Genomic DNA, 27,476 nt, shown 5'->3' with positions numbered 1-27,476 from the left:
CGTTGCCGCTCGGGAAAACGCCATAGATGCAGATAAGTATTGTGGCTGCTGCCAAGGGCGCGTGTAGGACATGCTATACCGTAATACCAACCTTCAAAAGTGAATGGGTATTCCTAATGCTCTTTATTTCATGTCATTTTGACATTAGTCCTTTAGTTATATCTAGGGAGTTTGGGAAATTTCCTCAGTTTAAAACACGAAGACGACTTTCTAACGCCTCTCACGACTTACGAACTCACGAGCGCAACCGAGCTAGAACTAGATCTTTACGACGGATTGATAAAAATCACGACACAAACAATGAAGTTCTCTGCCTCTCATCCTTGGTTCCTTCTATTCAATCTGGGTAGGTGGAGGCACTCATTATTATTCTCGATTATCAGATACTGACACTAGCTGACCTCTTTGCTAGGTGCAATAGGCTTAACCATCTGCGTATTATCAGGGTGTCGAACTTCATCCGAATCGAAATATTATTTGTACCGAGCAGATGGCCCTAACTTAACGCATGCTATGGATAGCAACTGCACATCATGCAATTTTAGTACTGTGCCGGACATCTACATGTTTGGGCTTTCTGGTTAGTACCGTTTCGCCTGTATCCTCACACTTACCACCACCACACTTCTGCTCCAGTTCGTCAGGACAACTGTTAACGTGCAACCAGGCGTTTGTCGGTCGACGAATAAAACCATAAACTGTCAGCGCAACTTCCTACATTCATTCAACATCTCCGCAGCTACCTTTGCCGATATCGCGCCTTCCAACACGTCTGAATTCACCAGCGCAGCGTCCATCAACCACTCTCTTGTTCGCCGCCTCTCAGACGCTGTCGGCGCCATCCTGATTCTTTCTGTTATCCTCAGCTTTTCTTTCATCCCTCTCAGCCTCTCCCTCGAGTCAGGTTTCAGTAAAATCCTACTCATTTTTCTCGCCTTCGATGCCTGTGCGCTCTTCTCTGCCTTGTGCATGATTTACTCCATCTTTAGGAACGAAATCGCGGGCGCCTATGCTGCTACACCAAACGTGGATCCAATAAACTGGCCCGTGAGTTTCGGCCTTGGAGTTTGGTTGCTGGCAGGGGCTTTTGGGTGTCGGCTGTTGTCGAATCCCATTTTGTTTATCGGTTTTGTGGCGCTTTTGCTCGCAGTTGTTCTGATACCGATTGCGATATTGTTGGCGTGCTGCTGTGGAGGAGCTGAATATGAGGTTATCGTTGTGCCTCTTTCCGATTTTGTTGTATGATCGATGGGAAGGAAGATGACGCCGTTTGTTTCTCGGTCTTTGGCTGTTAAGGTGGGGGAACCTCCTAAAGTGGGGGTGGTACTAGGTGATCTGAGATATTTTCGGCTAAATATTGGGGATATAGCGTTCAGTGAGGTATCACAGAGCAAATTTAATCATCATATAAAGCGTCAGCATAATAGGGATAAGGCCATTCACGCTTATAAAAAGCAGAAAGTTCCCATCGCTCTAAGTTGTCGAGCTGAAACGACTTTGGATGCCGAGCGACTATTAAACCCAAATATCAAACAACCATTATGAGATTCTGAGAAACGCAACACTCTTTTAAAAAACCCGCGATAGCAAATATTCCACCAGATATTTAAGAGAGATTTAACAAGAAATCCATCATATTATGGATCAAAGGCATGCAAAATATGATATATTACAAAATTTGACCTCCACCCACCCTCTCGCGCATTTCTTTCCACTGTAGCATTCAAAAGTTGCGAAACAGGGCCTTAAGCGACCTACACAGGTTTCCTGAAATGGAAGCCCCAGAGACCTGCGCTGGCGGGCTCGCTTAAATTGCCACTCATATTTACGGAAGTAAAGTGACCGTCTACTGAGTACAAGACATAAGCATATCTCATTGGTTACATAGGCGTGGTGGATAGGCGTTTACGATTTTAGGTGGGTGAGCACGTCACGTGCCGATTCATAAGTTAAAAGTTCGAGTCGAAACCACTTTGACGAGTGATCCTTACGGCTTTCCGTAGTGTGCAAGCTCGTTACAAGTTGCTGTAACCTTAGCGGCTGACCAAGCTCCTGGAAGCGTGCACCAGGTGTATGAGATAATTAATCAATCAATCAATCAATTTCCATCTATGAGCCCATGTACCGCAACAACTGCTGAGAACCTTCTGATCCTTAACCTATTTCCTACACCTTTTCACTCTGAACTTCCTTCCGCCGCATCCCAGTTTGGAAGCATCCTCCTCGTACCCAACCCACATGGCATCTCCCACCGCCGCAGTTGAGCCAATGCTGGCAAGCTCAATGAGAGTGTTACGAAACATCACACCTCTTCAAGACTTCGTTGCCGCCTGGCCATTGCTCAAGCAGAAAAGTCTCGCCTCACCACCTACGTTGACAGAATTTGAGCGTCGTCTATTCCTTGATCTCCCAACCGAGGACCTAGAAACATCCAACATTCGTGCAGCAACCATTCTCTCACGCGAACAGCTCATCGAGAAAGCGAAATCAAGCCGTGAAAATCTTACCCAGGAAGAACTCAAGATCTTGTCAGATCGGTTCTGGACACCGAGAACGATCACGGAAACCCATATCTTGATGGATGCTTTTAGGAAGTCAGGCCCAGAAGGTCAACAAGAATTTCTTGACGGGTGGGAAGGGGAAGCATCTTATGAGGTTACTTTCAAGATTGGGAGTATGGAAGGTGCGAAGCGTAACATTGAGGCAAGAAGTCAGACGCTGCGCGCTGCAGCAAATCTAGTCTTGCCGGATGCCAAAGAATGGATTCAACATCTGTATCAACAAGAGAAGAAGAGTTGGGGATTTATATGCCTTTACGATGCCGCTGTTCAGAAATTTAACCCACAACGACTTGATCATTTCGAGTGTACCAAGGATGGGTTCTTCCGCCACGCACTCATGTACAACGGGTCAAAAGACATCATTGACACAAAGTGGGGTTGGTTTCCTTACAATGCGCCGAATAATATCCTTGCACCAATAACAAACCTCGAAAGCGACAATGACTACCCAAATGGTGTTATACTTCGCAAAGCCTTTCAGGAAATCTTGAGAGACCCGCAGGAATACCAAAAAAGGGACGATGTCACTCCCACAATAACATATACAGGGCATTTCAAGGACGGAATTGCTAAAGCAGGATTTCTCACGAACACTTTTCTTCTTATTGACCCCATTTGCATTGAGTCTATTGTCGAAGACGGATTGCAACCTGCATCAGTAGGCTGGGACAATATGCGTGTCCTTGCATTTGAAGCAGACTTTCCGGTGCCGGGTCGCGAATACGAAGAAGGATATCAGGGTTTCACATGGGTCCGGCTGGACCAATTGATATATAACTTCTACGAACTGAGATTACTAAAATCTGACGAGGTCAGGATGGATAAGATCTAGAAAGCGGCACAGAAGAGTCAGCATCAGGTATTTGTTAGTATGGATCTAGAAGAGGCAGGAAGCCATACAAATTCTAGTGGTTTGCGGGGATTTACTTGTGATAGCGTTATTGGAAGAAAGTGGTATGCTGTGAGAGATGCTAAAGAAGCAGCCAGAAGAGTGGGAGAACTTGGAATTTGAATTGGGATGTAAAATTATCTTTTTGAGTAGATAGTCCTACTAGCCTTGAATATTTGGAACCAAAGAGTGACAAAGACGTTGAATTTCCTAGGCTTTGACTCTTCCAGCTAAGTACAGGCATCCATGTCAGTAGCTCCCCCCTTCTCGCGACAAATTACAATGAAAAATAGTATTCCAAAATGGGAATGGCAAGAGTAGCGATGTCCCATATATTACGCAAGAAGTTCCGAAATGGAAGTCGTCCATCAAAATATAGAAAGACGTCTTAAGACGTCAAATTCTATGTACAGTACTAGCCAAGAATATTAAAATGAAATTCTCTCCTTCGTCCTCGATACTAATTAAATGGGGTTGTGTTAATAAACAGCCCGACAACCTGGTTAGTAAGAGAAGGAGAGAGAGGGGGGGGGGGGGGGGGGGGGGGGGGGGGGGGGGGGGGGGGGGGGGGGGGGGGGCGTTTTAGTCTTTCCCAGTTTGGGCGGCGGTTGGCGGGTGAACCCTTCTAGCGAGAACACCGAAACCGTGTCTGGAGCAAAATCGCGATTTCACAAACCCAAAAACCCAAAAACTAATCTTTGGAACACGTCGTGTCGCACCTCGACCATGTCTCCGTCCTGTTGTAATGGCAAACAGGGCCGCCTCTCTGAGACAAGCGTGGCAACCGCGTTGGCGCCCGTCGAAGAGTGTTCTTCAGTATCCAAGCCGGGAGATGGAGAGACTTGCTGCGATGGGGATCAAGTCGAGCCCGCAGTCGAAGCTGAAGCTCAGAAACCCGTGAAGAATGAAAAGACGGCCAGTCCTTGCACTGAGTGCAACAACGCTCCGAGCCCGGGACAGCCTTGCTGTGACGGTAAGTTGGCCTATACCAACAACCAATTCTAGTGTAACAATAGTAATACTACAGTATACTCAAAGAATCCTGTGTGGTTCGCATCGCTGTTCGCGAGTGCGAGAACTCGTGTGGCTCTGACAACGACTGTGCTACCATTTCGAGTGGGTGCAAGGATTCTCGTAAGTTTCAATCCCTACTCTCCTGTCCACTTCACCAATACAACATAGAGAAGGGTGACGATTGCTGTACGAAAACTCCCAAATCTGCGAAATCCGAGAAACGACCATGCCAGCGTCACTTGCAGTCAGCCATGAGCCGCTTCCAACCGACTCTTGAGGCACTTGGATGCATTTGCCGTGCGCTTTTTGCCTTGAACCTCGAATCATGCTGTGCGAAAGGACAAAATGCTCAATGCGGGACCCGTCGATCTGGTGCCAGGACCTACAGCTCTCTTTCATTTCCAATGTCATTGAGAAGCGCAAAGGGCGATAGCTGCTGCTCTGTATCCCCTCTTGATCCTTGCAAGAAGCCAGCTGAGCCAGGGTCATCGGCAACCTCGTGTGCCAAGATATGCTGCAACGAGAGGGCGAAGCCGGCGTTAATTGGGGCAACATCGGGTGATTGCTGCTCTGGCGGTTCATGCTCGAAGGAGAAAGAGATTTTGGGGATAACAGCTTCCGAGGTCAACCTCGACCTGGAAAAGGGAGCCTTGGGTGCTGAGCATGTTGTTCTTAGTATTCAAGGAATGACCTGCACTGGTTGCGAGACGAAGCTCGAACGAACTCTCGCCAATATACGTGGTGTCTCGAAAATTAAAACCAGCCTAGTTTTGTCGCGTGCTGAATTTGATCTCAATACGACTCAAACCTCCATCGACGGAGCGGTGGCACGACTCCAGAGAGCAACAGGCTTCGAATGCCAGAAGCTTTCCAAGGATGGCCACGAACTGGAGGTTCTCTCGCCTGGCGTTCAGGAGATCTTACTTCAACAACTGCCACCAGGTGTATTGAGCATCGATCCTACTACTAATGCGACTTTCAAGATCACTTACGAACCTCAAATCATTGGAGCTCGAGACATTGTTAAATCAGCTTTTGATCAGCAGCTAAAGCTAGCGCCTCATCGTCTAGATCCATCGATCTCGGCAGGCAATAAGCATGTGTGGCAAGGGGGGTTGGCAACTCTCATATCCGCATGCCTCACCGTGCCTGTCTTGGTTCTAGCTTGGGCCCCCCTCCCAGAACGAGAGATCGCCTATGGCTCTACATCACTAGCATTGGCAACTATTATACAGATATTCATTGCAGGCCCTTTCTACCCTGCCGCCTTGAAGAGTTTGATATTTGCACGGGTCATTGAGATGGATCTTCTCATCGTCTTGAGTACTAGCGTCGCCTATATTTTCTCAGTCGTCGCTTTCGCCATGCTAATTACAGGCAAGCCGCTGTCAACAGGCGAATTCTTTGAAACGAGCACTTTACTGGTCACCCTGATCATGTTAGGCAGATTCATCACCGCCCTGGCACGACAGAAGGCCATAGAGTCCATTGCTATCCGCTCATTGCAGCAATCTACAGCCATGCTAGTCGAGAGCGATGGCACAAGTACCCGGGACATTGATGTACGACTTCTTCAGTATGGTGACATCTTCCGCGTTATGCCTGAAGCAAAAGTTGTAACTGATGGCACCGTCATCTCGGGAAGCTCAGAAATCAACGAGTCAATGATTACAGGAGAGTCGAGCCCGGTGGCGAAGAGTAAGGGCTCGCCTGTTGTTGCTGGCTCCGTCAACGGTTCAGGTACCTTGGATATTCGATTGACTCGGCTTTGCGCCGACAATACTATCAGTACTATTGCCAATATGGTTGACGAGGCAAAACTATCCAAGCCGAAGACACAAGCGTTGGCCGACCGTATTACTGGATATTTCGTACCAGTTGTTGCAGCCATCGCCATCGTCACGTTTGTCATCTGGATTGCTGTCGGTATCGCCATCCAAAAAAGAAGCAGCTCAGATGCCACTGTCCAGGCGGTGACTTATTCTATTGCCGTTTTGATCATCTCATGCCCATGCGCAATTGGTTTGGCTGTGCCTATGGTTATAGTAATTGCTGGAGGCGTTGCTGCAGAAAAGGGAGTCATCTTCAAGACAGCAGATACCATCGAGGCCGCTAAGAATGTTACCCATGTTGTTTTCGACAAGACGGGCACGCTAACTACTGGACGTTTGAATGTGGAAGAAAGCAATTATATTGACGGTCTAACGACAGATGTTAAGCCAATCTTGCTTGGGTTGGTATATGGAATCAAGCATCCCGTATCTCAGGCGATCACTGAGCACTTACAATCCCTTGACGTGTCCCCGGCTACCGTTCTCGATATCAAGTCTCTCCCAGGGAAGGGCGTTCTCGGTAACTGGAATGGCACCGAGATTCGCGCCGGGAATGCATCGTGGACTCAAGCTACTCCCTCATCGAAGGTACAGCAGTTTCTCACTTTTGGTTCAACAGTCCTTTGCTTCACGGTCAACGACACTCTTCGAGCTATCTATGCGCTTCAAGACACTCTTCGCCCTGAAGCCGCGTACGTCGTCTCAACTCTTCAAGCTAAAGGAATTTCCGTTAGCATTGTCAGCGGTGATGAAACAGGCGCTGTTCAGAAAACTGCTGAAAACCTGGGGATCCCGTCGTTGAATGCTCTGTCCCGTTGTTCACCAGCAGACAAGCAGGCTTACATCCAGACACTAAAGACCTCCTCTGCAAACTCCACCGTCTTCTTCCTCGGCGACGGCACCAACGACGCAATTGCTCTCGCTTCCGCTGACATTGGTATTCACATGAGGGAAGGCACAGATGTCGCTCGCAGTGCCGCAGACGTTGTCTTGATGCGTGCAGACCTTCGCGGCGTGCTTGTGCTCATGGAGCTATCTCGCAAGGCACTGCGCCGCATTGTGTTCAACTTCGCCTGGTCATTCGTTTACAACCTGTTCGCCATCTTGCTGGCCGCTGGGGCATTCGTCAACTTCCGCGTCCCGCCCGCCTTTGCAGGAGTGGGTGAGATCGTGAGTGTCCTGCCGGTTATCGCTGTTGCGGTCGGTTTGCGATGGGCCAAATTTTCTGCTTAGAGTAGCTCTCGATGGATCTCGCTTGGGAGCAGCGAATGTCGACTTCCATTACTTGTGCTTACCCAAGAGGAATCAAGATTAAGCTCAATAGAATTCAAGGACTAAGGATACGCAGCAAAATAAGGAATACATATTTGGGCTAAGTTACTATGGAGATCGCTCAGGACTCCGAAGTAGGGTCCGCGGGTTTAATAGCACGGCTCCCAGAGAGGAGAGATTTTTGCATTTCGGTGAGATTGTTGACATGCCCTTGAATTGAATCTTCGAACTCTGCAGATGTCATCCAGCCTGACCCATGGATAATGACAAGCATTTCTTCCATTTCGGAAATATCAGCCAAGGCTTTCAAGTGAGCGGGAGAGCCTTAATTTTGTCTCGAGGCACGTGATCAATTGCGCATGGCCATTGTCCTCAGGATTTGAAACTGAAGAGAATTCTTCGCGATAGTTTGAGTCCATCACCAGATTATTGAGTTCGACGAAAGAATGGCAAACCTTAGTCGGTAGAGTCCATATTTGTGTTCCCATGTAAATTCATTCTCTCATGCCTCGCACTATTCTGCTAATGTTGATGATAGTTATGTTGTATATGGCCATAAGCCAACCCTACCGGTTTGATTGTAAGACGGGGAAGAACCTGTCGGAGATTCATTAGGCGTTAAAGACTATAAATGCGTTGAACATTTCCAGTGTGAGGAGTGAAAAAAGTGACCCAGGATTCTTCATATACTTCGCATGAGTAAGTTTCGATTCGCCCAGCGCTATTAAGGATAAAAGAGCTCAACAGCACGTGGCTATTTATTCCTTGAACCCTCTTTGCGTTGGACAAGGGAGAGAGGGGGAAGCCACACTTACTTTTCAGTGGCCCAAAGTCAAAGTGTATAGAGTCCCCTTTTGCCCCAACAAAATACTTGTCAAACTATCCAACGAAAGAACCTATGTACTGAAACAATAGACGCCGGTGTAGCACCGAGGCTAGCCCTTGGGGGGAGGGAACGGTGTAAACAATACGCCATACGTGAATGTCCTCACTTTACTTCCGTTTGCCTCTAAATATCATTGAGATGAACCGCTTCCGCCGACTGCTACCCGACTTTTGTTGCTCACTGTCAGTGGTCCGAGTTAAGAGATCTCCAAGCGCTCTTGCATCAAAGTCTGTTATCAACATTCTGACGACCTCGGATGCCTTATGGTCTCCGCCCATCAAGTCCCCGAGGAAACAATTCGCGTTGAGATCTGCGCCATGGCTCAACATATCTTTGATGATAGGCAAGGTATCTTCGAGGCTTCTCCCCGTCTGCAGACTCTCATATTCTGCCTCTAGAAAAGCAATCCATGGCGTCTTGTCACTTGAGGGATTATGTAAGCCGCAATTAGGACCATGGTAACCACAACCCTTTTCAAGAAGTAAGACGACCATTGGCAAGCGAGGAACTGAGACCGGACAGGAGGCAGCTGGGAACAAGGCACAACGTAGCAGCTCGGCTTGTTGAATCACAGGAAGGCTCGGCCGCTCGCCCAGCTTCTTCGAAACGTAACGGTGAAATCCGTTTTGAACAGCTTCTTCCAAGACTAAATAACCTGGGTCTCTACTACTGTTCTGTTTGCTTCTCTCGTGGATCGAAAACAAAGTCCAGACACTTCCGAGATAAGACTTATGCTGCGCAAGGGCAATTACGAGGTCGTCAAGAAGGCGGACCTCTAATGCCAGGGGATACTGGCTATCTTCCAGCACATTTGCATGACCGAAGAAGAGGTTGATAACTCTAGCCATTGCGTTACCAGTTCCGAAATAACTTCTGTCTTGTGGGGCTGTTTTGACCTGGGCAATCAATGATTGACAGATGGCAATATTGGCATCAAAATCTGTGCCAACCCACTTTCCTAGCATTTTCTGCATGTCCGGGTCTCGAAGAAAGTCGCGAACCGTTCGGTGAAGGAAATCCACCTTCAGGTTGAAAAAGTTCTCGGTTCCTCCGCGATGTTCGAAGGATTGGACTTCTAGAAGGCCTTTGCAACAAGCGTTGAGTCTTTTACACATTTGAGCCAGGCGGCCGTCGATAATCGCCTTGCTTACAGGCCCCGCCTTTAAGTTCTCTAGAAATGAGGCCTCTTGATCCATGTACCAGTAACTCATAAGTGACAGAGCGTCGCGTGCTATCAAGGTGACTTGAAACATCTGCGCCGTTTCTTTCCTGTAAAAATTGTCCACAGTAAATAGGATTCGTTCAAAATATTCGTTGAGATCTGTTGGGATAAGCCGGAGTCGTCTTTGCAAGTCCACGATCCTATCGGCATTCGTAAGTCCTTCGAGGAGTGATCGCACAACAAGAACGACCCATAAAAAGACACCTAGGTAACGGGGAAGTCAGTGATGCTCGATCCAGGCTCTCAGGAAACTTGGGACAAGGAAAACAAATTGTCTCAGAAAAGCCAGTACATTGAAATAGGAAAGAGTTTCTCCCCAACACCTACACCTACGTAATTGGGGACTTGGAAATTCCTTGCTATATGATCTTCCCGGGCAGCCAGAACTATTCTACGGGAGAATTATAAAACAATGTGAAAAAGGAGATGATTGCTCCCCAACAACATACCTCTTGCTGCGTCGAGTATATCTTGAACAAGATCGCCGTAGCGATTGTCCCTTTGCTTCAACTCTTGAAATCCTGTGTCCTTCTCGAGAGTGTCGGCGATATACGATCTGATATCGTTTGAGGTTAAGTCCTGCATATATAGTTTCATCGGCTGATCTTGACCGAAGGCTTTCTCGAATTCGTTCCAAGGTCGACTAGATACGCACAACTTGACTTGTAGTGTTGATTTTAGCAACTCAATGAGTCGGATAATATCATTCGGCTTGCCGTCATACTCGTCTACTCCGTCAATAAAGAAGCAGAATCTAGCTTTTGACTCCCCGAGGTGAGTTGAGACGACTTGAAACGCATCAAGGAGCTGTGGCGTCGATAACGATTGTGCCGCTATGGGGAGTCGCGATTTCCCTGAGATAAGGGCTTTCCAAAGGGCAGGAGAAGCATAAGGGATCAAATCTGGTGTTTGACGTAGAATCTGGTACAGTATTGACCGGAGTAAACCTTCTTGTGATTTCTGCAGAGCTTGTCTACCAGCGTTCCAGAAGAAGAACTGTGCAACTATGAGCTGTCGTCCCTTCGCTCAGGTTTCCAGATTAGTTGCAGTGTCTTCATGCTCACAAATGAATTTCATGAGTGTCGATTTTCCACTACGAGGTCAGAGAGTCAGCATTGATCACGCCCAAAAACACAACTTTGGGAACAATCAGGGAAGTGAGTGATTTCTTGCGCTTTATAGTTGTGCAGAGTGAAGAGTACTGTGCCATGAGAAACTCGAATTCTTACCTGCCCGGCTTTCCCGTCACCCAAAACAGAGTATTATCGGACTTCAGCCATTTGCCGAAGTTTTGGGCATTCGGAGGTTGACTAGGTGATGGCCGATTGCGAAATATCCATGAGAATGTCTGCTCGTGCGCTTTTCGAACTCCGATTTGACGGTCATCTATCGTATCGAAGCGGATGAAATCCAGAATCGTTAATTCAGAAGAGTATCCCACTCCCTTTTCAACAGCATCAGAAAGTTGTGCCAACGTCCTGATTTCAGCACCGTCTTTTTGCAGCCCGTCTTCAATTTTCTTGAAAAGCTTTTGAAAGTCTTCTCGTAGACAATCAATCTCCCAAGTTCTCGTGGCCTCTAAACGACGATTGTCCGAAGCGATCTCATAAAGTTTCGAGACGACCTCGGCTTGCTGATCTAGCAAAATACGCGCATTCAATTGATTACTCATTCTATCGAGTCTCCGTTGAAGCGATTCAATGTCGTCCTTCTTCCACTCGGTTCTGAGTGCTTGAACAAAGCTGTCCCAGCTTCTGGTGTGGTCCCCTTTCAACTTGAGACTGTTAAGTACCCCCAGCAGTTCTCTCGATACCGCAACGCACTGGTTCCCCAAATCTACCAGAGTATTGTCCTCATCCGAATTGATCTTGCTGCCTGGGGAATTGCGGGGTTTGGCGCCTTCTGCAAGCTTTTTGATATGCGAAACCAAACTTTCCAGCTCCAAATGCTCCGCGCTTGCCCCAGACTGTGAAGCATACAGCCTCGTAGTAGTAGAGAAGAGCTTGCTTGCAAAATCAACAAATTGGATGATGTTGCTTGCCAGACCGAGGGCAGTGAGAGGATCCATGGTGCAAGGCTAGGCGACGAATATGAACGAACTCTCCAATCACTCGTAGGTGTTGGGTATCCGGATTCCGTACCAGTTCAGCGCTGATGCTATGTCGTCCTTCCGGATGCGTCAGAAACACTCGCGCGTAGACCCAGATCCCCGAGCATTGATGAAGCTATTGGCATCTCCTCCTTTTCGTGATCAGGCTGGGTATAAAATGAGTTTATGAGACACCGCTAGTGTGGGGCTAAACGAGGCTTGGGCATGCGGCCAATGAGACAAAGCTGCAGGGGCTCTCCAATGCAGCTTTACTCTTCCACGTGGATCAAAGGGTGTGGAGTTGGGGGCAAGGCTTCTGAATGAGCGATTGCAAGATACGTTTTGGTAAACATCAGGAATGAATTGAGGCAACGGAGTTGGATGCTTCCCGATACGAGGCACGAGTGTGAGGTGTGAGTCTCTCTCCCGTCCTTAGGGAGGGGCTGAATCGGCGGTTAGGCGAGCCCTCGCAATTCTTGGTAATTCCCCGAGCACAATTCAGGTTAAGTGGCTTAGCATTTGCTCCTCTTTCAAAAGGAAGAATCAGAAGATTAACGAGCTTGTAAACGCAGGATCTTTTGCCTCACTTGGTGTTAGAGACCACCAGAGAGTGTGGAATATGAGTTGCGGAGTCCTGACGGGTTTGGGAATTGGGAATCGGGATGAAGTTGTTGTTATATTACACTTAACTGAAAGGACCTATAATACCATTATTTATGTTTGTGGCCTCCTTATTTACAACTGAGGGTTTTCTCATAACATTCTGAAGATATGAACTAAATACCCAACATATTGGAAGCCTAATTTAGCAGTAACAGTTAAGGATTCGGTTAGTGACAAGAACTCTACTACTAAAAGGTGCTGATCACTTTTTACGTTTCCTGTGTATGTAGTGTTCGTACTGGGACATTAAGTTTCCGACTGAAGTTATCAATGGCCTAATAATACTCGTACTTAGGATCAATAGGAAGTTTGTTTCAACCACGCAGTCTGCCTTGCGCCAGCCTTGATATTACTTACGTAAACAAGGATTGTGGCATTTGATATGCGCCTGCACTTCAGCTAAGAGACAACTGCCTCATCGAGATTTGCACACTTCGCTCTACTATTCTGTTCCCCGTCCTACGTGCAATATTAACAATGCTCAGAGATGTCCTTCGGTTGGTCAGCAGGCGAAGACGGGTTCAGCGACCCACTTCAAAAAGGGACGATCAAGAAGCATGGTACTTCAAACAGTGTCGTTCAAGTCTATCTACTCTTAACGCCGTTGAATCCCTTCAATTCAATAATCCGTTCGATCCAGTCATAGACTCAGGCCAAGGTCCCTGCACATTCAAACGGCTCTTTTGCCCAATCGGTTGCTCCACCCACGTATATGTACCTTTCTTTCTACACGTCCAAGAAACACCTCCCCACCGAATATGCCGACACCATGTAGGAGAAAAAGAGAGTCGTGTCGTTCGAGAAAACGAGTGGCATTCGATTCGTTCTACCTCATGTCTTATCGCCCTTCCCATCCAACAGGAGAGAAGGTGACAAAGTAGTGGTAGAGGGAGAGGACTACCGCTTCTTAACCTCACAAGCCCACCCCTCGATGCCCTCCCCCTTGCTCCCCACCGCCAAGCCCTCAATCTTCAGCCCCCGCATGCCTACGGTATCCTCTAACCATTCCGCGCCAGCCATACCCCCCGCATTCGCCCTCTTCTCGGGAACCAACTCCAGCATCGGGACCAAGAACTCAGCCACCTTCCTCGCCTCATCCTCTTTAAAATGGTATTTCTCCTTCAACACATCGGGCAAAGCCCAGTGTCGTAGCCGGTGTATATTTCGCAGCTCGCCTTTGCGGTTGAAGATTTCTTGGCTCCATTTTCCGGAGAGGCAGAGGGATTTCGGGAACGGGCCCAGGAGCTCGATAATTTGCGCGATGTGGTCGTCGTCTTTGCCGTATTTGGTGCCGGATTGCGGGTCGAAGAGGTAGTCACCGGTTATGAGTTCGAAGACCTGTGAATTACAGATGTTAAGATATGACTTCGGGGGAGAGGTAGGGAGAGGAAAGTACCATAGCAGCCATACTCCAGACATCTGTACTTGCACCCCATTTTGCGCCGAGAATAACCTCTGGGGAGCGGTATTGCCTTGTCTGGATATCGTTTGTGAAATGGTGACCTGTCCAACACGCATTGCCTAAATCTGCTATCTTGACGGAGATCTTTTCGTAGCCGGTTGTTTCATCTTTCTTTTCACTCGAGGAGGACTTGTCTAAAGAGATGCCGGAGACTTCACGGGTGAGGATATCTCTGCTTGCATGTTAGGCTCGTTCCACGGGTAAAGAGAGGATGCGTACGCTGTCCTTTCCCTCTGCTTGTGCTTTTCCTCCTCGTCCTTATCGTTCTTGGGAGAGCCGTCTTTCGAGCCGCCTATAGCACCACTCATTACGACAGACTCTAAAGAAGCGGTTTGGGTGTCTTTGACGGGAGAATCATTACCTTCGTGCATCATTTGGTTTAGACTTGTGTGCGAACCTGGCGTGCTACCAGGAAACCGCATCAAATCAGCATGGTTGAAGCTGGCGTTCAATGGACTGGGTAAAGGCTGGCTGCCCGTGATGAGTGTCCGTCGTCTCCTCCTCCCATTCGGGTTATCTTCCTTGTTGTCCTTCTTCGGCTCCTCTTTAACAAATGTCTTGACAATCTGCTCCACGTCCCCGATCTCTATCAATACGTTCTCAGGCTTCAAATCTGTATGTATAATTCCACACTCTCGGTGCAGGTAGTCTAGACCCAGGAGGACTTGCTTCGTGATCTGCTTGACGAGCGGCATGGGGATGCCTCGATGATTCCACCGCTTGATCAGGCCCAGAAGATTCTCGCCCAGGACCTCAAACACCATGCAAACGTGCGTGCCATTGGGGCCTTTGTGCTCGAAGGAATCCAGAAGGCTGACGACATGTTTTCGGCCAGGGTGATCTGGTTTGGCGGCCACGATCTTGTTGAGCAGCTTGATTTCGTCTATAGCGGTTTCGGTGTAGTGGGCTGCGGACCGCACGACCTTCAAGGCGACGTGCTTCCCCGTCACATTATCTCTGGAAAGCCAGACTGTCGAGAAGTGACCCCAGCCCAGCTTGCGCACCACGGTATATTTCCCATCCTTGAACTGCTCACCAACAGAGACGGGATGATAGCCGCCCTTGCAGTAGTCTTCGGAGTCCTCTTCATCGGCAGTCGTCTCGGCGGCGTCTTCTCGTGACGAGGACGACGAGGGTGTTCGGTCTTTCATATTTGTATTGTTCACTGCGCCGGTGGATCTGTGGCCGTGGTTATTGGTGGTCAGCAGGTTCTTCAGCAGCGAAGACATTGTGCAGGTGGATGTTGTGGTAGAGCAGATCGGCCTGGATCATTTTGAAGGCGGGGATTGGTGAATGACGGACGTGCGCGCACACACGGCGGACGTTGTCGTGGTTGTGATTGTGATTGTTTTGTGTTGCGTTGTGGTCGAGGGGAGGAGGGGGTGAGGTCTGGAAAAAAGGAACTTACCCTGCAGCAGGCTGATTCGACGATGCCATGTTTGAGGCAGCTGAGGCGCCTTCAGCATCCTTCTCTTGCGACTGCGACTGCGCTTTCTCCTGCTGACCCTCAGTTGTGATGATGGGCTTCAGCTCCTTCTTCCGCTTCTTGTTGGCGTTTCCATTGGAAGCGTTTGCGACCTGCTTTGCCTTCTGGATAGCGGCCTGTTTGATGTGCGAGCCGTTCATGATCTGAGTTGGTGGTGGTGCTGGCGGGGCCCGGGCGGAGTCGGCGTCTCCTGCAGCAGGAGCGCGGAAGAGAGGCAGCTGCTGGATGCTGAATGTTGGATGCTGCTTCTTTCTGCTGATGCTGCTGTGTGTTGTGTTGTGCTGTGAATGTAATGACGCGGGCGATCCGGTCGAAGCTGCTTCTCTACACTATGCTGCGCCGGGTAACTTGATGCGCTCAGCACCGCGCAAAGTCCGAGAAACCGTCCTGTCCTCGCCTTGTGTCTGCCGCTGCTGTGCTGCGTGTGCTGCGTGTGCAGCGTTGATCGCCCACGGCGGCGGCGCCTGCTGTGATGCGAGGACTCGTGCTGCGACGCGATCAGATGCTGAAGATGCTGCCGACTCGAGCCAATTCCCAATTTCTCCAGGAGGAGAGGGAGAGATGGAGCGCGACGGAGGCAAAGGGGAGGTCGGCCCCAAAAAACATGCGCTTCGTGCAAGGCCCGGCCGGTCCAAGATTCGCGACGCTCACTCGCCAGGCGTGCCGTCTAGATCTTGGACTGTGGAGGGGTTTAAACTCGTTAAAGAGAACCTGCGCCTCGCATTCAACGAACCCACCTGATATTACTGGCCGCAGATCCGGAGCGCGGGAGATTCAGAAGATCTGTATAAAACCCAAAAGCGTGCACAGGGACGTGTTTGATGGAGTTCACGTCACAAAGATACCGCGTCAAGATGGACAGAGAGGGGTTGGGCGGCAAAACAGAGCACATGGGAGCTCACAAATAGAAGAGAGCGAGAAAGCGCCTACGATGAGCTGTCTAGCCAATGACGTAGAAGAAGCCCCTCCTTGGTCGCAGCATTAGTAAGTCAGACCACCAGCCATCAACAAAAAAGACGCAATCCCCGGGACAGGAGCTTCAAAATGTCTCGCGGCCATTCAGCGCAACGAGGCGGTACAAGGAGTGGGGGAGGGTGAGGGGCGAGGAGCAAGGCTTGGGATCCATTGCCATCACGAGAAAGGAGGTTGTTCAGCTGGCATTGCATGCAGATCTACCCCCTGTCGGTTGCCCGAATTACCTGGCGTCTTTTCCCCTGGTGAGGCGTGAGAAGATGTGGTCAGCATTGCTTCGGGGATACCTCTTTGCATGTTCCGCACTCGACCTTCTCTCATAGGTGCGAAACCGACCTTTGATATCGAGTCATGAAGATATCCTTTTGCAGGGCTGGATCGAATTGTGATCGATGCCAGGGGAGCAAGCGGGGTTTCCCTGCCAATGCTGACTCATTTCCCGTGATCGAAATACCCCTTTTCTTGGCTTCTACCCCACCTCAACCATCGCCAACTTTAATCATATTAACGTCCTAGCAGGAGCTACTCCATTCACCATCACTCCTACTATATATCACTTATTTTGATGCACATCTTATGACCGCGAAGCATTCTACGAATACAAAACGACGACTTGTGACGAGACCCCAACCCTCCACACTCACGTCAAACACCTCCCTATCTACACTCATCACAACGGTTTCCGAAAACATCTTTTCCTACTCTCCACCCATTATTCCATGAGTATAAGTCTTCGTTCTTGCCCTAAGCAAGAACAGTTTGAGGCACCGGAAGAGAGGATGCAAGGTTTTTTAAGGCTAATACCGGAAGATTTGGCTAATATCACAGATTTACTTTAATTTTACAGGGTAAAGATATTAGGACAAAGATCGTATGATTCATATCTAGCGACGGCTCAGGGCCATGCAGAGCGTTGAAAATAGCTTTTTTTGACGGAGCTTCACAGGCCAGTTCGTCTTGTTCGTCAACACCTTCCCAAAAGGAACGGTAGTGCTCACGCAACCGTTCATCCTTGAAACGCGCATGCTCTTAAAATTGCTCTTAAAATTGTGGCTTGTAGAACGCAACCAGGTCGTGGAGTCCAATATCAGCGAGGACCTTCTCAGCCGAGTATCTCAGGCCGTCGACATACCTTTGCAGAAGTTCCACAAGAGCAGAGGGCTTTCTTTTATCAAGGAAATCGGCAATTCCTGCGTAGACTCGGATCCAAGCTTCGACGCAGTCGTAAATTAGCGCAGCCTCGTGCTCCTCGAACATCACGCCGGGTGCTCCGCGGTGCCACGATGCCCTGGTTCATCAGGACAGGAATTCGTACTTGTGGCTGCCCCAGATAGAAGGATAGTTTACCGGTTCGACGACTTCGTCGCCGGGGTCGCAGAGGGTCAGTAAAACAATGCTCTCCCAGATGCAATTCAACATTAGACTTGTATCAAAAGCAACTGCTTCTGATATACGAGGACAAGGGGACTTAACGCAGACGAAGGGCAGACGAAGAAGCTCTCGAGGACGATCCGTTGTGCTCATGGGCTCAAAAGAATAAAAATAGCTCTTGATCTGACAACACGGCGGAGAGAGGAAACAAAGAGGCTGAGACAGTCCCCCAGAGCGGACGCTCTACCAATAGAATGATGAGTGGAGTCGAATTAATGAATCGACTCTACCAACCGACCAGACTCGAGCCTTGCTGCTATTTAATCACTACCCGATAATTGCACTATAGAAATAGGGGGGGTTGAAAACCACTTTTGCTGGAATGGTTCGAATCGTCAATTACAGCGAATCGACAGGTTGACTTTCTCCAGATTCCCACTTTAAGCATTGCACTCTACATCCAAAACTTTGTAAATGGCCAGCAGAATCACAGTCAAGAACAATCTTAATTCGGGCCAAGATCTTTTATGATTTTCTTCATTTCTGCCGAAGTTCTCTCCCCGCTTCGTAATCAAGTGTACCTGTCCCAAAACCTAAAACCGGTTCCAAAGAAATCCCAACGCCATGACAATCAAAATTGCTTCTTCTGCACGCCATCCGGCCAAAGAGCTTCATACCAAGCGAGCCAAAATGTCTTTGTCCTCAAATCATTCCCATCATGCTTAGCATTGCCTCATGTCGCTCTTCCTCAATCTTGTCAGGAACCGAACCCTTGGGAGGAAGAGTGGCGTCAGCCCAAGCAGCATCTCCTTCCGAAATCTTATTCTGCTTGGATTCCTCGAAGTAGTTAGCAAACTTGTCGGAGAGCAGGTAATCATCGATGAACTTCTGCCTAGTTCTATCGGTGGGGATGCTAGGCTCTCCGGTTTCTTCGTCGACCACCCAATAGACATTATCTTCACCACCACACATCTCCTGCTCCATGACGACACCCATATTCCAGGAGACCACATGCTGACAGTAGCTGGTCAACACCTCGACCTGGTTTGCAGTAAGATCTTTCATGTCTTTTCGGGCAACCAAAACCGTTGGATCTTCTCCCCTGTCCCAGATCTTGGGTGCATACTTCCAATGCTTGCTTGCGACCTTAACATCGATCATCAAGGAGACAGCGCCCGGGTTCTCATACAGGCTGAACTGTTCATTTCTCGGCAGTTGGGTCATCTTCTCGTTCCAATTTGGGTTGGGTGGGATTCGCTTCAAGAGAAGAGGAAAGCCCAAGTACTTCGAAATGCCCGATATGCCGCTGTTCTGTAAGAAAACTGGGTGAGAGCGAGATATGGTGACTTCAGTGAACTTCTTTTTGCCCTCAAACTTCATCTCTCCATCGCAGCAAATCTTGACAGCCTTGAACCAGCGTCCCGGCTTACGAATATAGTACGGATTTTGCTTGTCGGACTCGAAGATGTAGTTATTTCGGGAGAGACAATCGAATGAATAACGCAAGTCGGAGAGGCTGACATCATTATGATTCTCCTTGATCTCCGGGTCATACATTTCTGGCTCCGTTGGATGCTTCACTATCGATTCCGTAATGTTGACGACGACAAGATTGCCAGCCCAAGGGGCGGCAGCAATCGAGTTATGTTCGGCAGAGCCATAACCTGCGTTCAATGTGAGGAAGGATTTGGTCAAAGGGCATTCCATGAGAGCCTTGTCTCCCATGTAGATCTTCAGATGCTGTCCACCCTGCTTGTGACTCATTCCTCTGCCGAACTCCATGCACTTGGGTAGACCCTTTTGCACATCCTCCAAGTGATTGTACTCTGGGTATTCTACATCATTATACTCCGGGTCGAACTCAGAGAGGACGTGGATCTTCAGCCAGATCAGCTGGGGATTGTTGGAATCCACGGGAAAGAGGATGGCAGCTTTGTAAATGACTGGCATAACATCATCGGGCTCCTTGTCCTCATCCTTGGGAATTGGTCGTGTTGCGAGAAATGCCTGGTATTTACTACAGAGCAGCTTGTGAAGAGGGAAGTCATTCTTCTGGCACTCGGCGGAACAGTATGCCGCTGCCTTGCATCGTGTGCATTTATTCGCCTGGTCCTTGCCACAGACTGTACATTTTGTCGATGCCATCTTGCAGGATGGTTACTGATCAAATGTACCAAATTGGAGTTGTCCTTTCCGTTCGTCAGCTTGACTGTTGCGAGAGACCACAAACTTGGCTGAAAGCGAAGGAGAGCTGGAATAACCCCCAGCGATTCAAAGACAGACACATTGTACTCACCGAGAGAAGGTCGATGTGACTATTTTCTCAAAGGAGTGGCAGCTCAATTGTACTTGCTTGTGGATGCAAAGGTCGTTGTCTATGGGAGGTTGTTGATCAGCAATAGTCCGTTCAGGCCCAGGAAAGGCCATGTGAAGGCGACTTCCTCATCACCCGACGCAAGTGATCGAGAGGTTGAAGGCTTTAACTTACATGCTGTGGTCTCGATGACAGGTTACTGACTGCTCTGGTTATTCTGGAGAGATCCCGGAGAGCGCCCAGAGTTTTGCTGAGGTTGTGGTTGTCGAGAGCAGGAGGAAGGGAGTGGGGTCGAAGGCGCGGTGCCTTTGTAGGCGACTCGATATTTAGCTCCGATCACCTGTCATTTCCAATTCACTTCGAAAGCAAAAAATTAATGAGAAAACGTCATTTCGTTGCAATTTTACTCTTACAATGTCCCCATTGATATCAGAACATTCTAGCCACCGATTCATACATGTCCCCTAACACCAAGTAGAGTCGGGTGCATCCCTCTGTCTCTTTGCTGGACGCCCCCGCTGTTTGATCCTTCCTTCTGACTATGCACCTGACTTGACGGTTTGGGTCCTTTCGCCCGCACCAAGTTGCTACGCGGTGGTGGAACAGCATCAGCCCAAGCCGCATCTGCTTTTGCCCGTTTCTTCTCCTGGAGCTTCTTAGGGAATTCCTCAAACTTCCCAAACAGGAAATACTCCTTGATAAACCGTTCGTTCCTCCATTTGCTAACGGTGAAAGTCGTTTTTGTACACTTCGTGTGGTTGTTCCACTTTGCTTGGTTCATTGGAATCTTGGATAGCCTAGCCCCCTGGGCTTCAGCTTTAAGCAGTTGTTTCAGCGGTACCATCAACTCATCTTGGGTGAAGAGGATCAGTGCCTCGACATGGTGGAACGTAAGCACCTCCTTGTTGTCTCGCGCCACAATCAATCCCACGTCTGCTGTCACTTCCGTCCAGAGTCCATCCAGAAGCCCCTACCGGCTGCTACCTAAGTCCCATTGTCGGACAAGGTCGTGTACATTCAGATCCCAATGCTACAGGCCAGCCTGTGCTCCGCGTGTTTGTGCCCATTCGTCTATCCGGGGTAATCCATCTGTCCATTCCTTACCAAAAGAAGCCCAAACCTCATGTGCCTTGCTATCAAAAAAATGTCGCCGAGTCGTGAGAATATAAAGTGATTCTGAGGGATTTCTATATCACGGTATTGCTTAACCCCGCCGATTTTCATTTCCTTACGGGCGCTTATTTTCACAGCCTTGACCCATTCTGACTTGCGAAGACAGTAAGTATTTGGCTTCTCGTCTTCGAAAGTATTGTTGTCTTGAGAGATGAACTCGAATGCTGATCGGAGATCCCCAAGTGTAATGTCGTGATTGGTGTAAATGTCGCAATCGTCCACTTGTGGCTGTTCGTCTTGCGTGCAGTACAGTACAACAAGATTTCTAGGGGGAACGCTGAGCCCTTCCTCGTCCCCTACTTCAGTTGTCTGCTGATATCCTGCATTCAAAACCGGGAGGCATTTGTTCACCTTCCACTAATCCCTGCCCCCCCCCCCACAAATGTCCCACCAGATATCTAGCTTGCGGCCAAGCCTGACTCAGTACTCTGTCTAGCATTTCTCGCACAAATTTGGCTTTCCAATTGCCCTAGATTTGCCAATATATTCCCTCCTCGTGGTTTCGATCTTAACCCAGATCAGGGTTGGCTGCTCCGAGATGCAGGGAAAGTGAATGGCTGCTTTATAATCGCCATGAGTTTTGTCGTTCCCAACAGGCTTCAATGTTTTCGACTCCGGGCGTGTTGCGATGAAAGGCCCATACAATCCGCAAGGCAACCTGTGCAGGGGCCAGTCTTCTCCCTGGCACTTCTTCGAACAGTAATGGGCGGCTTGGCAAACTGCATCTCTTGTCCGTTGTAGTGCCGCAAATAGTACAAGGAGCAAAAGGCGCGGGCATGTTGGGCAAGGAAGGTTGGTCGTACCCGCCGAGTATGGCACTACCGATCCGTTGATTCTATTGGTGTGGTTAGATCATGCCTCGAGGTGGAAGGAAAAGGTGAGTTGAGGACGAGGCTATTTTTGATGCTAGACACCACAAAGTAAACAAGCTCCTGCCAAGGAAGGAATCAGCAGTTCGGAACGATGGAGGTCTGAGCGCCCTAGGAAAGGACACTCAATATAGAGATCAGAACCGCAAGTCGTAAATGATCCGGATTTCGATCGAGGAGCTGGTTGTGGGAAGAAAGACATCGAAGCAAAACGTGAGGTTGAAGTCGCGAGGATTTTTCGGCGCCCACTTCCCAAATCAGCTGATCCATATCCAAGGTGAATTGAAAGTACACTCACTGCTGAAGGCAGACTAAGCGAAGAAAAGTGGATCGGTTTCTCCCTTGCTCGAGGTAATGGCTCACCACATCTGAGAAAAGTGCTTCCAAAAATGCTTGTTGTGCTGCCATGTGTCGCTGCAGTATATGTCTCCTTATCAACCCCAGAATACAAAGAACTCAGTTGTTTGAGATTCTTCAACTATCCAACTTAAGTCAAACATCCCATTAATTTATATGCAGGTGATAAAAGCTTTCAACACATTCAGTACCAGAATCAAAACATGCTTCTTCTCTCACAATCCCTTCGCTGTCTAAGTCCAATTCTCCCACATCCCACATCCCACTCCCTATAAGCGAATTTCACTCCCACACAATTCAGTGCCTAATTGTGAGACTATTGCTTCTTGTTTATATACAACCTCAAAAAGCATCCGTGGACCTAAAAAGAACGGGGATCTCTTCCCCAGATTATTGCAGCCTTGCTAAGGACAAAAAGACTCTCTGATAGAGCCTTGAAGACTCCGGTGAAGAGGATTAGACAGGCACACACTCTGAAATATCCGTTGAACACATAGCTCAAACGCTTCGGTTAGTGAAATACCACTCCGCCAGTACTAAATCGTTCTGTGGTCAATGGGTTGAGTCACCTCCCAAAGCTCTCAGGATAAATGCTCTTGCTTAAAACGGATAGAACGACTCTGTATTGTCATTTCCTGGATTTTCTGATATTATTTGATTGAACCTAGCTTCAGATTAATGTCAGACGCCAACTATGTATGCAGCATGAACATGGTTTCAGTTCCGACGACAAATGAATTATTATTCTGTGCTAAATGCAGCAATCAAAACATTGAACCATTCTCTCTCTACTCATCCCTCTATGAGGGACCCAAAACTCGAATCTAAAAAAAACAAGCCAAAAAAATATTGCCTTGTTCTCTAACAACTCCGAGGCCCGGCATGTGACCACCATGTAAGCAAATCCTAATTTAAGCAACAACGCATTTCCAGCTCTTAGCCTTATTACCCATCGAGCCAGGGAGTTGAGAGATGCCAGGGCTGGCGTTGAAGCTGAAACCAGTGCCTTTGCATTTGGTCTCTGCAAAATGTTAGCACTATTTTTCACTCGAGACCCTCAAGAAAGCGGGAAAGTGAAAACCTACGCCCAGACTGTGCAACGCAACCCTAGCTTGGACTTCCCAGAAGCGACGTTGTTCACAAAACCCGTTGCATGAAGTTCAATACAGACTCCGACTGTGCTTGAACCTGTCAATTTGAGACCGAGGAAAGCACTGTTCATTTGTTATTCGTGTGGTGGGGTTGTTGTTGGAGAATGGTAGGAACATACGCATCTTGCCAGAGATTAATCAATTCCATTGATTTTGGATGTGCCGCAACGGCAGGTGAAGCTTCAGCCACTGCGGCAGAGGCTGCTAATGCGGCCAGCAAGGAGGCCACGATAATACGGAAAATTTTCATTAATTGAATGCGAGATAAAGAGATGAGATACTAAAATGCAGCTATTGATGTTTTTTGTGGTGGAAATAATATAATCTAGAGGAGGAAGGTCGATACATTTATAGAGGTTGAGACGATTGTTGTATGTTAGAATACCCACCTGGTGAAGTATTTTCTGGGTATATGAGTATAAAATTCAAATGATTTCTTCACATCAGTCTGATTCTAGAATTGTAGGAGGAGGGCGTGTCAAGCCACTACCCCTGAAATCCGCAGCATGCCAGCACTCGCTTGTGACCCCTTTTAACAAGCTGTTACCCCCCGTTCGTCAATACGAGCGATTAGTCAATCGGGGTCCCCATTGCCCAATCGCGGGCCCCGATTGCTTAATCGCTTGCTTAAGCGAACTCCGGTTTATAAATACGAGGTCGAATACGAGCAAATTTTTAAAATACTAAAATATTTTAAAACCCAAGAATTATTAAAATCCTATTAAAATAATTTATTAGAAATAGTTTAGTTAATTATATTAATTAAGTGATATCAGCTTTAGCCTTTTATTAGAACTCTAAAACCTTTTTATTATAATTTTTATTTAAAAATATAAAAATATATATATATTTTAATCTTTAATAGAATTTAATACAAGAAAAATTTATTTAAGTCTCTTATAAGCATTAATCCTTTTTATTTAATTAAATTTTGGCCTTTATCCTTTATTAGAAATTTATATATTATTTTAAAATCGAGCTCTTTTATTAGCGAATCGGGCTCCTCGCTTAGGACCGATTGACTAATCGCTCGTATTGACGAACGGGGGGTAACAAAGCGAGTCTTTGTCCTACCACCAACTTTAACGGCAGAACGGAGTCTGCAAATACCACAGTAACCCCCCTTTACGAAGAAGTCTCAGCGCCGGTAACAATATAATCTCGGCCCATCTATTTTGAACCTTGGAAGATTCCATCGCTTGCTGCATTAAAAATTTAAGTCAAGAGATCATTTCAGTAGGATCTCGGCACATCAGCTTGGCTGAGAATAAACCATGCGGAACTCCCGAATTTAACTTGATACTAATCTCGGAACTCTTAAATATAAAAAATATCATAATAAGTAACCTCCTGTTGTTTTCCGTAGCTCACTTGATTGCAGAGGGGAAAGTTCTGAGAAGCTTCATTTCTCTGGACGGAAATAGGGGCAGATAGAGTGCCTGGATAGGAATACAATAGTTAAGGTGGGGCCAAATTGCGCGGTGCCGTTGTTCAGATGCGCTAACCTATGACGCTTTTAAGTAAAAAGCAACAAAGGACTTTTATACTATTATATAATGTGCCCCTAAGACTTGAGACTGCGAGCCTGCACATGTCCCGTCCGATTTCAAACTTTCCTGATGAAGTCAACTAAGAAACTAAATCTGCAGAATTTCCGAAATGTAGCATACTAGCACCCCAATTTGCACGACTAAATACGATATGCCAATTGCCTCCATAATGCCAATTCACCAAAATCCCCACGCCCAATAGTTTTTGCCAGTCTCTCAACTTCACTTATTCCTCTTCATTTGAGTAGAATTGGTGTCCTAAATCAACCACAGTATCCAAAATTTCCTCCAAGTGGCCAGCAGTGGTCAGAGGATTTCCATTGATTGTTCGGAGGACATAAACAACTTTATCTTCTGGCAACAAATGGTGTGAGCATCTATTGAGGTTGAAACCGTGAACAAGAGCGTCGCCGCTCTCCAGAATGGAGGTCTTGATGAAGAGGTTACATTCGTTCAACTTCTCAACATCTTCTGCCGAGATTCGGCTTCCTTGGTGGAGCGATTGCGGCATGAATATAAACATGCATGCATTGATGTCGGTCTCGTTGAGAAGAAGCACTTCCGTGTGTCGATTGATCTCGTCCTGGAACGCCTTGGTGAGTGCAAGTCTTGTATCAATTAAGGTTTCAATACCGGAACGACCAAAGTACTTGATGGTGGCCCAGAGCTTCAAAGCATCGAATGCCTTGGATCCAACACATGGAGTGATTTGTCCTAAGGACCATTGCGTCTTCAGGATCAGGTCCGAGTTGGTCGAGATGTTTGCCAGGGACTTGGGATCCTTGAGCAGAGCGAACGAGCACATGTACGGAATCCAAAGGACTTTGTGTGGGTCGATTGTTACCGAATCTGCCTCCTCAATGCCTCGAATCCTGTGACGATGTGTACGAGAAAATGCAAGTTGGCTGCCATGGCAAGCATCCACATGGAACCAAACCTTGTTCTTGCGCAATACGACACCTATATCGTGAAGATTGTCGATTCTCATGCTTCTGGAGTCTCCAGCATATGCAACACATGCGAGAAGGTGATGTCCAGAAGCTCTCTCCTCTTTTATAACGCGCTCAAGTTCACGAATCTTGATTCGGTAGACTTCATCAACGGGGACTCGGACCACGTTCGATTCTCCCATTCCTAGCCAAGCCATTGCTGATCTAATAGAATAATGTTCAATGACATCGGGGACCAGAACTCTGATCTTGGAAGCTACAACTGGAAGACCGGTTAATCCAGAGCCAGGGAATAATGATTCTCTTGCAGCCATCATTCCAACTGTGTTTGAAAGACAGCCACCGGCCGTCATGATGCCTCCAATCTCGGTGACAGTGGTATATCCTGATGGCACATGAAATCCAAGTTGTTGACGAAGCCCTAGGCAACGTACAAGTTAGCAATTGCTCGATTCAGACTGTCTCAGAAAAATTTCGGGTACAATGAAAGAAATTGCCTCGCGAGACCCGGGAAGTTATCTTCGGAGAGATTTATGAAATAGTCATAAAAAGGAAGGGGTTGTCTCCTCAACACTTACAGTGGACTACCTCCATTTCAACGAAAGAGGCTGCAGGAGCTTGAATTGACTGATTGCACATGTTTTGGTTGATGAATGGAATTAATATCGCGGCTCCGAGTGCGGGGATAGAGTTGGCTGCATCGGGAAAGCCCATGAATTTCGGTGATGCAAAATTTGTGCTGTGTTCTGATATTTCTTGAAAGCAATCCAGTAGCTCTTTGCAAGACATTCCATCTTCGGGCATTGTACCAAATGATTTGGTTACTGGAATTTCGACCTGCTTGCGTCTGACTTCTGGCTGAGCTTTGAAGTTGATGCCGACATCCAGTACTTGGTTGAAGAAATCCAAGGCTGTTTCTCTATCTCCTGGCTCTGAACTTCCTACGAACTGCTGAAGCAATGCGTTGCTTGTGGCATTGCTTGATATATGCTGAGCATCCTCTTGGATGACTGGGCGAGATTTGCTGGCAGCAGTGGTGATAGAGATGGGGTGTTGACTCTTGATAGGAGGAGAAGAAGCCATGCTGGAAATGTACCGTCAAGCTCTGGTTGAATGACTGCTTGGTGGTGTGATTGTGTGTATGGTATGTAGGCGTGCATGCGACTGGTGGGGAGTTGCGGGCCGGAGATCGCGCGATGGAGGGCTGTTCTGACGAGAGATTGGTTGGTCGAAGCTAAGCTGGTTGGTTGGTTTGGGAGGTCGGGTTTGGTGATGAGAATTGAAGGTGGTTGTTTGTTTTGATATTAAGAAGAAGGCTTTGATTGTGCGGTAAAGTGATCTAGGAAACGTTCGGGTTTACACCATTGCAGAAGCTGTCACTGCTTCGCCTTTC

The 27,476-nt window shown here is 47.8% G+C and overlaps 8 protein-coding genes across 8 annotated transcripts; 4 read left to right on the top strand and 4 right to left on the bottom strand.

Moving 5' to 3' along the window:
• Positions 1–300: 300 nt before the first annotated feature.
• Positions 301–1,398, top strand: K444DRAFT_661200 (uncharacterized protein; the record flags this gene model as incomplete). The annotated part of the gene is made up of 3 exons (XM_024886553.1): positions 301–346; positions 413–580; positions 668–1,398. The coding sequence occupies 3 exons, from the start codon at positions 301–303 to the stop codon at positions 1,243–1,245; spliced, it is 792 nt and encodes a 263-aa protein (XP_024740022.1). The 3' UTR covers positions 1,246–1,398.
• A 975-nt stretch (positions 1,399–2,373) lies between these two features.
• On the top strand, positions 2,374–3,159 carry K444DRAFT_474843 (uncharacterized protein; the record flags this gene model as incomplete). The annotated part of the gene is made up of 2 exons (XM_024872926.1): positions 2,374–2,494; positions 2,609–3,159. Coding segments are annotated over 2 exons (672 nt in total), but the record flags the coding sequence as incomplete, so codon positions are not given.
• A 1,017-nt stretch (positions 3,160–4,176) lies between these two features.
• K444DRAFT_626864 (heavy metal translocatin) lies at positions 4,177–7,529 on the top strand (the record flags this gene model as incomplete). Its single annotated transcript, XM_024882718.1, has 3 exons — positions 4,177–4,423; positions 4,478–4,584; positions 4,638–7,529. 3 exons carry the CDS (start codon positions 4,177–4,179, stop codon positions 7,527–7,529), a joined length of 3,246 nt encoding a protein of 1,081 aa, XP_024740020.1.
• Positions 7,530–8,320: 791 nt separating this feature from the next.
• Positions 8,321–11,901, bottom strand: K444DRAFT_661197 (uncharacterized protein). The gene is made up of 5 exons (XM_024886552.1): positions 10,906–11,901; positions 10,741–10,769; positions 10,126–10,680; positions 10,006–10,062; positions 8,321–9,835 (listed from the first exon to the last, which is right to left on the bottom strand). The coding sequence occupies exons 1-5, from the start codon at positions 11,742–11,744 to the stop codon at positions 8,562–8,564; spliced, it is 2,754 nt and encodes a 917-aa protein (XP_024740019.1). The 5' UTR covers positions 11,745–11,901; the 3' UTR covers positions 8,321–8,561.
• A 1,424-nt stretch (positions 11,902–13,325) lies between these two features.
• K444DRAFT_523045 (kinase-like protein) lies at positions 13,326–15,041 on the bottom strand (the record flags this gene model as incomplete). Its single annotated transcript, XM_024874253.1, has 4 exons — positions 13,326–13,766; positions 13,825–14,062; positions 14,110–14,182; positions 14,252–15,041. 4 exons carry the CDS (start codon positions 15,039–15,041, stop codon positions 13,326–13,328), a joined length of 1,542 nt encoding a protein of 513 aa, XP_024740018.1.
• Positions 15,042–15,682: 641 nt separating this feature from the next.
• Positions 15,683–16,427, top strand: K444DRAFT_328547 (uncharacterized protein). Its single transcript, XM_024871932.1, has one exon. The coding sequence runs from the start codon at positions 15,849–15,851 to the stop codon at positions 16,359–16,361; it is 513 nt and encodes a 170-aa protein (XP_024740017.1). The 5' UTR covers positions 15,683–15,848; the 3' UTR covers positions 16,362–16,427.
• A 1,994-nt stretch (positions 16,428–18,421) lies between these two features.
• Positions 18,422–21,984, bottom strand: K444DRAFT_626861 (uncharacterized protein; the record flags this gene model as incomplete). Its single annotated transcript, XM_024882717.1, has 5 exons — positions 18,422–19,842; positions 20,238–20,373; positions 20,491–21,003; positions 21,138–21,515; positions 21,850–21,984. 5 exons carry the CDS (start codon positions 21,982–21,984, stop codon positions 18,422–18,424), a joined length of 2,583 nt encoding a protein of 860 aa, XP_024740016.1.
• A 3,275-nt stretch (positions 21,985–25,259) lies between these two features.
• K444DRAFT_715987 (PLP-dependent transferase) lies at positions 25,260–26,722 on the bottom strand (the record flags this gene model as incomplete). The annotated part of the gene is made up of 3 exons (XM_024888367.1): positions 25,260–26,178; positions 26,326–26,504; positions 26,662–26,722. The coding sequence occupies 3 exons, from the start codon at positions 26,720–26,722 to the stop codon at positions 25,360–25,362; spliced, it is 1,059 nt and encodes a 352-aa protein (XP_024740015.1). The 3' UTR covers positions 25,260–25,359.
• Between the last annotated feature and the right edge of the window lie 754 nt (positions 26,723–27,476).

Source organism: Hyaloscypha bicolor (genome assembly GCF_002865645.1).
Source record: "Hyaloscypha bicolor E unplaced genomic scaffold K444scaffold_52, whole genome shotgun sequence".
Lineage (NCBI taxonomy): Eukaryota > Fungi > Ascomycota > Leotiomycetes > Helotiales > Hyaloscyphaceae > Hyaloscypha > Hyaloscypha bicolor.
The sequence above is the reverse complement of the archived record's forward strand: the minus strand, read 5'-3'. Positions and strand labels throughout refer to the sequence as shown.

Bases quoted from the DNA above. Each gene is read 5' to 3' on its own strand.
- K444DRAFT_328547 (XM_024871932.1), top strand. From the start codon at position 15,849: ATGCGAGGACTCGTGCTGCGACGCGATCAGATGCTGAAGATGCTGCCG.
- K444DRAFT_661197 (XM_024886552.1), bottom strand. From the start codon at position 11,744: ATGGATCCTCTCACTGCCCTCGGTCTGGCAAGCAACATCATCCAATTT. The intron at 10,681-10,740 runs GTGAGCATGAAG...GACAGCTCATAG, and splicing joins GACACTCATGAAATTCATTT to TTGCACAGTTCTTCTTCTGG. The intron at 9,836-10,005 runs GTGTAGGTGTTG...CACTCCTCGAAG, and splicing joins CCAAGTCCCCAATTACGTAG to GACTTACGAATGCCGATAGG.